This window comes from Pygocentrus nattereri, chromosome 30, assembly GCF_015220715.1.
Source record: "Pygocentrus nattereri isolate fPygNat1 chromosome 30, fPygNat1.pri, whole genome shotgun sequence".
NCBI lineage: Eukaryota > Metazoa > Chordata > Actinopteri > Characiformes > Serrasalmidae > Pygocentrus > Pygocentrus nattereri.
Genome location: NC_051240.1, coordinates 1,067,501 through 1,080,000, shown reverse-complemented (window position 1 = coordinate 1,080,000; position 12,500 = coordinate 1,067,501). Strand labels below are relative to the sequence as shown.

General features: G+C 42.0%; 1 protein-coding gene across 3 annotated transcripts in view; it reads right to left on the bottom strand.

The window, feature by feature from the left end:
• Positions 1–5,828: 5,828 nt before the first annotated feature.
• The window catches only part of zgc:65895 (uncharacterized protein LOC393546 homolog), a 28,981-nt gene continuing 22,309 nt past the window's right edge, over positions 5,829–12,500 (bottom strand). For 2 of the 3 annotated variants that reach the window (XM_017712930.2, XM_017712932.2), the window contains exons 2-3: positions 9,770–9,821; positions 5,829–7,434 (exon numbers count right to left, since the gene is read on the bottom strand). In XM_017712930.2, coding sequence (XP_017568419.1) covers positions 7,165–7,434; positions 9,770–9,821 — 322 coding nt within the window. In that variant the 3' untranslated portion in view covers positions 5,829–7,164. Of the gene's footprint in view, positions 7,435–9,769; positions 9,822–10,340; positions 10,661–12,500 lie in introns of those variants that run through there. The other variant, XM_017712931.2, reaches the window with a different exon arrangement.

Here is a 12,500-nt window from a genome sequence, read left to right as displayed (position 1 = left end):
GCTGGGTCTTAAAAGGAGATTTTCGTACACTGATCTGTTGATCCTGGTTTGGAAAGCAGCAGAATTTTAATAAATACATCAAATACCTAGAAAACTACAATATGTGTTGTAGTTGCAGTTATTGAACTCAATGAACTAATTAATTCAACAGCAATTACTTATTTCTTTAGTCTATTTTATATGAGTGCATGAGAAATTTGTTAAAATTAGTTTCTGAACTTGTCACCATTATCACTACGTATACTGTAAGTAGTTCACGTCTTTAAGTTGCATGTATTTCCAAATGTTTGTAGACACCCTTCGTAATTAGTGAATTTACTTCAAGGAGCGCTAATTACTGATAGTGTATTACAGTGCTCAGAAGCAGTGTTGGGACTCTCTTTCAATATGATACATACGTTCACACACACATGAACTTGAGTAACATCTCATTCTTAATTCAAAGGTTTAATATGATGTCGGCCCACCCTTTGCAGCTATAACAGCTTCAACTCTTCTGGGAAGGCTTTCCAGGGAAGATCTGGGAAGGTCTCCGCTCTAATTCATCCCAAAGGTGTTCTATCGGGTTGAGGTCAGGACTCTGTGCAGGGCAGGCAAGTTCTTCCACACCAAACTCACTCATCCATGTCTTTATGGACATTGCTTTGTGCACTAGTGCGCAGTCATTTTGGAGTTTGTGTTCCTTTCACTGGAACTAAGGGGTCGAGCCCAACTCCTGAAAAACAACCCCACACCATAATCCCCCCTCCACCAAGCTTTACACTTGGCACAATGCAGTCAGACAAGTACTGTTCCCCTGGCAATTGCCAAACCCAGACTGGCCCATCGGATTGCCAGATGGAGAAGGGTGATTCACTCACTCCAGAGAATATATCTCCACTGCTCTAGAGTCCAGTGGCGGCGCTTTACTCCACTGCATTCCACGCTTTGCATTGCGCTTGGTGATGTAAGGCTTGGATGCAGGTGCTCGGCCTTGGAAACCCATTCCATGAAGCTCTCTACGCTGTTCTTGAGCTGATCTGAAGGCCACATGAAGTTTGGAGGTCTGTAGTGATTGACTCTGCAGAAAGTCGGTGACCTCTGCGCTCTATGCCCCTCAGCATCTGCTGACCCCGCTCTGTCATTTTACGTGGCCGACTACTTCGTGGCTGAGTTGCTGTCGTTCCCAATCACTTCCACTTTGTTATAATCCCACTGACAGTCGACTGTGGAATATTTAGTAGTGAGGAAATTTCACGACTGGACTTGCTGCACAGGTGGCGTCCGATCACGGTACCACGCTGGAATTCACTGAGCTCCTGAGAGCGACCCATTCTTTCACTAATGTCTGTAGAAGCAGTCTGCAGGCCTAGGGGCTCGGCTTTATACACCTGTGGCCATGGAAGTGACTGGTACACCTGAATTCAGTGATTTGGTTGGGTGAATGAACACTTTTGGCAATATAGTGTATACCCTTAATGAGTCTAAGCACATGCACATACACTCTCGCTCTCTTTCTCACACACACACACACACACACAAGCACACACAAGCACGTGACCAAAAAATGAGCACACAGGAATTGCTATCTTGGACTAATAACCTTTTTGAATGTCACCAGTTCTTTTATAACAGAAAACCAAAATCATAGTTAAAGAAGGCTATGAATATCCCTCTCATTATCAGGAATAGCTCTATATGAATTTGATAGATCATTGATTATTTATTTATTTATCATATACAAACCTCAGAATTCTGTTAGAAAATCATTCAAATCTGCAGTTCTAAGAAAACCAGGTATCCGAAACATCCATCCATCCATCCATCATCGTTGACCGCTAGTCCAGACAGGGTCGCGGTAGCAGTTGGGAGAGCAGAGAAACCCAGATGGCCCTGTCCCCCGCACCTTCCTCCAGCTCATTCCTGGGGACCCCAAGCCGCTCCCAGGCCAACTTGGAGACATAATCCCTCCAGCGGGTCCTAGGGCGACCCCGGGGTCTTGTCCCGTTAGGCTGTGCCTGGAACACCCCCACCGGGAGGCGTCCAGGGGGCATCCGGATCAGATGCCCAAACCACCTCAGCTGGCTCCTCTCAATGCCGAGGAGTAGCGGCTGTACTCCGAGCTCCTCCCGGATGGCCGAGCTCCCCACTCTATTATCCTAAACATTTGTGAACATAATTGAACAATATCTTTGGAACTTGATTGTTTCAGTGTACCATTGACGGTGAAATACACCATGTTAAGAGTCACGATGTTAAAAGTCACTGTGTGTTGTTTACCTTTCAGCCTGTGCAAACATTTATGCACAGCCGAGCACTCGCAAGGAGGAATTTCCATACCTCTTTATTGTTGCGTATATATTCACCCTGTGAGAAGTTCTTCTTCTTTGAAGTGTTTGAAAGAATGAGGAATGAGTAGATGTTTGATCTTGTTTGTAATTTGAAATGGAAGTAACTAATGGATGCAGTTCTTTCTCTACTAAAAATATCTCTATTAGTGTAATTGTACTGTTTACTGTGTTTCCTGTTTACTGAGCTGTAGACAAGTCAGCAACACTCTTCTTGTAAACAGGATGGAATAGCCTGCCTCTTTGGAAAGCTGTTTATGAAAGCTCTGCTTTCTGTGATTTTCCAAAGTAGCCTTCAGTCTTCCTCCTAAAAAAGGACGATGGTCAAAACAGCACCTTTCCATTTGTACAATCATAGTGTATCTGGTAATGGTGACTTCTTTTCCATCTTTTTTTTTTTTTTTAAACTGTTCCCATGCCTTTTCTTAGTTGCCAGGCAACAGCAACCCAACAGCTGCACCTCCCACCTATTTAGGGACATGAAAGCAGCTTTTCTTCCACAACAGTGAGCTCTGTGCTGTTCATATTCATAACAAAAGGTCATCCCGCCTCATTTCCAATTAAATCAACTTCATGAGTCTTGCACTGTCTCCAAGCTGAACTCCGCACATGTTCCTCAGCTCAGATCGAGATACCACCACCAAGACAAGGCCAGATTACAAGTCCCTCAATAAGCGATTTTATCCCTTCCCTTATGAAGTAACACGAGCAGAGTATGTTCTGCCTCTGATGAGGACAAATATTTTGGCGTATAAGGATCATTTTAGCTTTAGAGATCCACATGGATTTATTTGGATAAGCTGTTTTTCTGAATTAAATGAATAACTGCACATTTTCCATACACTGTTATTTTGTTTCCAAAAAGAATGAACGCAGAATGATGGTAGTATACAGTAATGTGCCGTATTCAACACCTGGCATTCTAAAATAAATGTGTTTAAATTTTGTTAGCATCTGAATTCTTGTGTGCTTTAGCCAGTCATCCAGAAGCTACTCTGCATGCAGTGTATTTGCACGTGATTCAAAGAGCACCAAAGTCGCTGTTGAGTCACATATTACAAACAATTTGATGTTACCCTGTTTTCCAAGCAGCTTGAACAGAACATGCCGAAAAGTTAATACTGTATATTGAAATCACAAGTTGAGTGCAGTTTTCAGACTAATAACACAGAAGCTGTGAACTGCCCGTAGATTAGAGCCAGTCAGAAGCGACACCCATGTTAGGGGTACACGAAAACCCAACCACGCATAGTCAGGCATAGTGTGTTCAGCGCGCAAGCTCCAGTCCAAAAAAGTGGATATGCTGGACCTATCGGTGTAAATTCAGTGGTGGCAGACATGCCTACTTTTTGAAATAATGCAAGATCATTTTTTTGTTGTTAAAATGAATTCCAGAAAGCCAAAAAGAGCAGGTAGTCTAACCTCACTAACTTTTATTTGTATTTCCATTATATGATTATGATTCTTTATGAAGCATCTACATGTATAATCCTGGTTAATAATGTTGCTTTGTGTTTTAATATTGTCATATAAAGCATTAAATATCACAAGAACTTAATTTTCGTTTCCCTAGTTTTATGTATGAAATCTACAATATTTATGTGGTGCTAGTATGGCATATAGGCTTATAGCCTCTCGATGTTGGTCCACCCTACTTGTTCGACCAAATTAGCACCCTTGGCTGGACCTTAATTTATAGAAAATAAATGGAATTTTAAATAAGAACACAGTCAAATAAATCACAATTAGATATTTTCCTCTGATCATCATTAAAAATATGCTTGTGTTTCTTGTAATTCTTAATTGTATGCATAACAGCCAGCTGTAGAATGTAAAAAAAACTTTGAAATTAATCAATTATGTTCATTTGTTAAAAGTAATACTTTTTTTTGTTGTTGTTGTTGTTATTGGATGTTTTGCAGTTGACTTAAATAATGCTATGAACACAAACAGTGCTGGTTTAAAACACACTTCCGTTCCCCTCCCCATCACTCATGCTGTTGCGCAGTGATATAATACACACACAGATTGCGATGTACAAAAACAAACACACGAGATGAGCTTTTGGAAAGTTAGGACCAGCAGGATCAGATTAGAGCCCTGCTGTGCTGCGTCTCTTCTACAGAGGCACGGCTCAGACGGATCAGCCAGGAGATGAAGGGAAGGGAGGGGAGGAGAGTAAGCCATAAAAGACGGATGACTAATGAGTAAAAAGATTCTTTATCATTTATCGACTCTTATTTAATTATTTTAAACACCTGTTTGGCTGTAACAATTGACATCAGGGGTGTTGAATCTTATCCACAAAGGGCTGGTGTGGCTGCAGGTTTTCACTCCAACAAAACATCATCTGATTAAACGTAGGCTGAAACCAACTGATTAAACAAGGAGAAGCAGGTGTCCTCCAGCTTGTTTGGAGTGTTCTTACCTTTGCAGATAAGATTGGACACCCCTGATTTACATCATTCACACTTAAAAAGCACTAAAGGGAATAAATCAAAAATAATCTTATTTATGTAACAGTATGTAAACTAATACTACATTGTATTGTTGTCATTCCTGTCTGAAACTCTGGTATTATATCTGCATTTACTGCAGCAAAGTTACAGTGTGTGGACTTTTATCATACTAAATCATGCATTAGAGTCACTTATATAACTGTATTTATAACTGTAGCTCTTCTCATTCCTTTTAAAATCAGTGTATGTCAAATCATAATGCATTTTCTTTTGTGCTGTGACATTTCTGAGCAAAACATACATTTTAGAAGTGGACAAAGTCATTACATTTTGATGCTACACTTTGGGAAAACAAAATTTTGTCTTTTAAAAATCATGTTTAATATGATCAGAGACATGAACTGACAAGGTAAATAAGGTCAATTTTGATTTCAGGTTGACTTAAAGCGGCCTTGTCTTTTCTCAGGTTATCCAGGTGCTAGCAGAATAAACAGCCAGTGTAACTTCTCCTCTAAAAAAATGAGAATAAAGGTTCCTACACGGTTCTTCATTTGGACATACAGTTCTGGAAAAACCTTCAGTTGGTGCAGAACCTTTACACTAAGAGGACATTAAACATTTAAAAAGGTTCTTCAGATTTCTCTCTTAGAAAAGTGGTCCATCCATTGAACAATTCTTTAGGGAATCTAAAGCGGTTCTTCCAAAGCATCACTTCATGGAACCGTTTTTGACACCTTTCTGGCTGAGGAATGTATAAATGTCTTGCAGTGTTCTTCTTCTCCTATCATACACCTTTTAATACAGAACAAATGATGAGCCTCTTTGTTTCCGTTTCGGTCTTCACAGCACTCTCTAATCCAGCGTGCCCTCCACACGTGAACCCTGTAGGAGCGGGTGAATAGTAGCTTCAGGAGTCTTGACCAATCAGAAATGGCTTATAGCACAGCTCATTTGCATTAAGCATGCCCACTAGCCCAGCCCCAGTGCTGGGAAGTGTGTCTAATGTAGCAGCTCTAAAGACAAAATTACTACATGAAACCAGTAATTTTCTCCATTTTATTAAAGTTGAGGTGCAACTGTTTAGTGCAATTGTATTACGTCACATTTTCATATGTGTATTTTAGAGGGAACATGCATGAATTCCAAGGAAAGTTTGACACTTATGGGTCATTACCTCTAAGATTTGTGTTGGCCAAACTGCTAGTACATCCAGAGTGCATGACTGTAAGGCAAAAAAAAAAAAAAAAGTTTTCCAATGATGCAGATTTCCATTGAAATAACTTAAGACAACAGTCATCAGGAATTCTGAGCCTGCGGAAACAGAATACAATTTATCATAGTGTGCGCTGCTCCTGATTCATGATGACGGAGGCAAATCCGGTGTGCTCAGTCCAAACTGCAGCTTGTACTTGATCTGTACAATCCGCAGAGTTAACAACTCATTCCGTTCTTCCCTGTTACGTATATTACAGTCCACTTACATTTATTTTACACAAACCAATAAGCCATAGAAATTTCACTACCACTTTAGTGGACCTCCCCGAACCCTCCCTGGTCTCCAGAACACAGACACATGTCACACTATTCAATTCACTTTGTATCCCTGCTTAAGGAAAAACAAGTCAAAAAGGGCAGGAATGACAAGATCCAAGTCTGAACACTGAGGCATAGCTAATCTGTTGAAACCCCATGAAAGCTACCCAAAAAAGGAATTTAATGTCAAAACGTGAGATCTGATAATTCATCTAAGACTCCCAAAGCCCCCGTTGAACCTCCATTCCAGATGAAGGTCTGGGACAAGATGGTCCACTTTTCTTTTCTTCATGTTAGTTACCTACAAAGTGCTTGTTCTTTTTTTTATTTAACACAGCTAAGAAGAAAATTAAACATGAATGACAAAAAAGTAAAACATACATCACAAAAAAGGGATAATGTGGCAACAACAGCATGTTTCCCAGTCACTGCTGATATTAACAATACTTCTTGAAGAACAACAAAAAAAGCCCCTTGAGCATGCGGGGTGTGATTCATCAGGCCCAGACTTTGTAGATTTACCCATCCTCTCCTCCCGGTACAGTCCACTTGCAGTCGTTTTTTTGTCAGTATTGATTGTCTGAGGCATGTAAAGCTCTTGAGAATTGGCTCTCGGCAAGCAGCACGCAGATGTCGTGTGTGACAGTTTAATGTGCCAAAAAAACAAACAAACAAAAGAAATCGGCAATGTCCATGTTTTGTAGGATATCCTCCTAGACATCCTTATGCGATTGTGGCGTTTACCATTCTTGCTGCTTGAGTGCGTTCACAGTATCATTTCAGGCTCTGTCGTATTCTGCTTACAATTTAGCCCAGCAACCCTCCACTGCTCCATTAGGAGGTAGTTAGACAGGGGGGCCCATGCCCTGACTGGGGGGCAGGCTCTGTGGAGGGCCTGCCGGTGCTGCCAGGCTCGCTGGCTGGGTGCCGGAGGTGGGTGAGCTCGTTTGCACCTGCGCCTGGAACTGAGCAAGCTGCTCAGGACTGGCCAGGTTTTTCAGTAGGTTGTTCTCCTGCTCCAGCTGCGAGTTCCGCTCAATCAGCTCCTTTATCTGCTCCTTCAGCACCTCCACTTCCTCACGCACTGCGTACATGAGGTGGCTCTTTACTAGGTCCTGTGCGAGAGAGAGCAAGAGAGACTGTTTAATGCAGAATGCATCAGAAATATTTTTCAAAGCATTAATCTTAGTATAGCACCACCTGGGGTTGGGCAGTATTACTGAAATCCAGTATCACAATAAAACGTGCTTGTGGGGTGCTGCTGCTGCTGCTGCTGCTGCTGCTGCTGCTATGTGCTAAAACATGTATTACAAACTTAAAATCTCAAAACCACAAAACTGGTTTTGATTGTTCTGCTTGTCTTAAAACTATTTACATTGTATTGTAAAAATTAACCAGACAGAAAACAAATTTGCATAACTAAATACTAATTTCTTACTGTAATTAGATTATTTGTTTTTTTGAAGAACAATCTGAAGCTCCCAGTAGTTAGCTGTCAGGTCCTTGATACATAAACTGTGTCAAGTGCCCAAAATAGAAAAAAGACTAAAAACACACCTATTCTTATTAAATCATGTCTTTATTATCCATCAATGTTATGAAAACAAAGTTGGTATCACAGTATGACGACAGTACAGGTATAGACATCATCACAAGATAGATCAGGGGTGTCCAATCTTATCCACAAAGGGCCAGTGTGGCTGCAGGTTTTCATTTCAGCAAAGCAGGAGATCACCTGATCAGCAGTTTGAGGATCGAAACCTGATTAAACAAGTGGAATCAGGTGTGCTCCAGGTCTGTGTGTGAAACCTGCAGCCACACCGGCCCTTTGAGGTTAAGACTGGACACCCCTGCACTAGATGGATACTAGTGAAATACTGTGATTACTTTGGTGAATCCCTAATTTGAGATGGTTAAAAATAGCTTTAACTACTCTGACCTAAAATGATATACTTTTGGTGGACTGCATATATAAAACTCATCTGGAACTGTGACTGATCAGGATGCTCACAGCACTGAGTAGAGGGCTCCTTTGCACACAGCAGCCTTATGCAAGGTCAATATAAACAAACAATATATTGTGCAGCCCTGCTGTGAACCACAGGAATACTTTAACTACTCAAATCACCAAAAAAAACTCAATTTGTTATTAAAAAAACGCTTGTAACGTGCAATTCTACACAAAAGCAGTATAATGAGTGATCTCTCATTTGTGGCCATAAGCAGCTGAGAACAGAAGTTTACCACCTTAACTGCAAACACTGGAATTCTTGTTTATACTGAATTGCTGAAATGCCACAATACAACAACATGGCAGACAACCTCACTGAATATAGACAATTGGCACATAAAAATATACACAGCAACCAAACAAAAAATATATAGTGGTAAAGTGTATTATCAAATTTTACTTGGACGGCCTTGCTGTCCTGTCTAGTATGTTTATATAGTCTGCACTTGTTCCACCTGTTTTGCATCTGCACTCTTATGTAGTTCTGTGCTACATCCTGCTGATGTATATTGTACCACGAGGCCTGAAGAACCACATTTCGTTCCAGTTTATAAAAGTCATATTAAGGCAAAGCCCATTTGATTTGACTTGAAATTGTGGAGAGACTATTGTTCCAGATAGCCGTTTAGGATGCAATCTATAGTGGGACAGATGCTGTTTTGCAATCCTGTTGTTTGTATATTAATAGTGCAGTTTGGCCTGTCAGAGAGTAGAGAGAGGATAATGTTATGGATGCACAGGTTGGAATGCTGGAATTTTGAATAATGGTTTGGACCTTATTGCCGCCGCAAGTGCTGTGCATCTCACTGACTGAAGGTAGGTCACATCCTGTAATCCTCTGAATGAACAGATATAGACTCTCCAGTGTAACAGAGAGGTTTAGTTGTGTGTAATCTACCCATCATTCCAGTTTTGGATCTAGCTCGGCTTAGAAGCCTGAGAAAGAACAAAATGTCCCTGCTTCCAGCGGGTGGAGCCAATCTACCGCCGAGTTATTTATAACGGCCCGTCTATGGTGCTCCCTTTGCCTAGCAACAAGCAAGAGAAGGCCCAAGCTGCTGGTGTTCAACAGCAATACAAACGGACCTGAGAGAAAACTGCAGGACGCGTCAAACCCACAGGAGACCTCACGTTAACATAAATGACGTAGAGGAGGATAAAAATATTAAGCACACGTCCATCCACACCCGGTCCACTGCCTAATCAAGCTTCAAAAAAAACGATAAACCTGACTAGACTGACTGTAGCGCACACGGCTGTTACTGCAATGAACAGAGGTTTTAAATCTTCAGTCGCTCACTTTCACAGCTTTCCAGTGGGACCAGTTTTCTATTATATGTAGCCTGTAACATATTAGCTATTAGGCCTGGTTCACTTGGCACTGACCAGACCGACACACCAAATAATAAAATAATAAAATACATATATAAAGAACTCACCATGGCTTGCTCAATTTTGTTGTCTATGGCCACCACACTGGCACCCGAAGAGCTGTAGAGAGAAAGAAAGACAGTCCATAAGGAAATGAGCAGAGTGATGTCTGCAAAGCATCTATGATGATTAAACTCAATGCAGCAGCTCAAAGATTCGCCCTGGTAGCTCAGAAACGGAGCCTTAAACCTTAAGACGACGAACCAATATGAACGCAAACCCCCACCACCAGCAGACTGTACTCCAAGAAATCGAAAACGAAAGGCAGAAATGGCAGGAGAGCTGCTCTTTGGGGTTTCCCAAATGGTGTGTGCAGGTTCACAAGCCCTGCACCACAGGCATTTTGGCACGCGATCCGTTTCGATCACACTACGAGACACGATTACTGGAGTGCGTCGACGTCAGCTGCATTTCGTGATGGAGGAAAGCAGGAAACATTTCGGTAAATCGGATCCCCGCATCCCGCTGATCCCGCTCATCCATCCATCTCATTCATTCGATGCAGAGATTTGTCGCGGTGGTGTTTCCCTTTCGCACTGCACGTCTTAGAAATCGTGACAAACGGGTCATTTAGCCTACCTACTGTCAAGCTTGATGGGCGAAGAGCTCTCCGTGCCCAAGACAGACGACAAAAACGAAATAGAAAAATTCCTCAGCTGGCAAACACCAAGCTCCATCGCCACTGTGTAACATGGAGAATTCATTCTAATCCGCCCATAATATAAAAGCCAGTGTGTAAAAATAGAGCTCGACACCTCCGTCGATATAAAATGTCACATTCTCCAAAAAGGGGAGATATTAGGTTACTCGTGTTTCCAGGACTCGTGAAGCCTGCTCGGCCATCAGTGCAGCACAAAGAGCGGCGAGCAGATCCAGAGGCACTCGCTATCTGCAGTCCGACATATTTGCATATTAAAATCGACTAACAGCCCACCGAGCCACCGCATTGGCTGAGGAGGCGGGAATTTGACTAATATATGCAGCTCCGCCCCGCCGAAGCTGACTGCTGATGAGGTTCAGAAACCCAAGACACCGAATCGCCATCAGGGCTTCACAATATGAGCGTCCCAGTGTTAGAACTCGCAGATGAACTTATCAGTAAAAGAAAAGGAATAATTGTTTAAAAACAGCTGCATTTCTTCAGAAAAACTAAAATGGTGAAGAGCACACAGCCGCAGGTGCAGGCAGAGAGCGCTGAGGGTGCGCAGGCTGCCACCTCTCGGCCCGCAGGCTGAAGTGCAGACCCACCAACGAGACACAAAAGCCCTCACAGCTTTAGACTGCACAATCTGGAGTAGTTCACTCAGTCATCAGCAAACGCTTATACTGCTGACCACAGCCACACCTGAGAGAGTGAGTTAATTACAAGTGAAGAGAAGAAAAGAAAAGAAAAGGCAATGCTAGAAACTCTACAGCGAAAATAGCTATACATGCTCAACACTGAAACGGTCCTCTCGTCGTGGCCTACATCACGCTCTCCCTGATTTCTCACGCAGATAAACAAACATCAGAACGTGAGGGGCAGGGGGCATTTCAGGACCACTTTTGGGAATGACTGCCCTAGGTCATGGGGTTGGGGTCAATTTTATTCATGAAAGAGTTTAGATTTCTTAACAGGCAGGAGGAATTTCGCTGGGGCACTCAATCCCATTTGTGCAACAAGCAGCAGTTATTCAAACTCCTGCACTCAGTCAGGTGGCAACTTAGTTTTTTCCAGCTTGTGACTCAGAAGGGAAAATCTAGACAACAGAAATAGCAAAGTCCTAACACCAGCTGAGGATGAGCAAGTGATGAACATCTGTCTGCCTTAGAGGGGAAATCCAGTTAATTTAAATAATTTGCAATAATGTGAAATGTGCCATTATGGAAAAACTCCGACAGTCGTAAGAACCAGCAGTCCGAAGAGTTTAATGCTCCTAAAAGCCGCCTCGAGCAAAGCTGTTACACGAGAGCCACAAATACACTTGCCTGTTAGTTTTGAGACAAGATTTTGGCTTAAAGTGTCATTTTAAAATACATTCATGGTCGAAAGGTGTGTGCAGGGCATTGTAAAGCAAAATAGTTCCCCAATAAAACTCTACCGTTATCGACATTACGCAAAGAGACTCAGGAACATGCAGGTTCACTGGTTGTCTCAACAATTTTACGTATACAGGTCACAATGTTAACTACAATCATAGTTACTGTTGGGAGAGGGGTGCATAAGGGTGGCCATATAATAAATAGCACTGCAACTGAATTCTTAACAGGGGACAGACCTGCTATTAACATATACAGAGAGCATAATGTATAATGACCACTTAAAGATCCGTATATGGGTTCGGTTCCTCACCTCAGAAAGCCTTAGGATTAATGAGCCTGTAGTTTAATGGGTTAAACAGACACTGGGCAATAATAACTTTCTTGGCTCAGTGCTCAGTGCACTGCTGACCCCTGGTGAAATGGTGAAAACTGCTGACCCACTCAACATCCATTTCCTGGATTGTGATGCTTTTTGTTGCAACCCACTTTTACAGTTTTTCAGACTGAATGCATAGAACATGAGGGAAGATCGCTAAACAGAAATCATCCATGAGATACCACTGGAAAATACCATGATACCATCAGGGCATAATACAACTGATCTTAGAAGTTAAAACGGTACATATCCAGAAGTTTGTAGATACCAGCTCGTTCAAAGATTCTTCCAGAAACAATGGTAACAGGGTGTTTGTCCCCCTTTGCTGCAATAACAGCCTC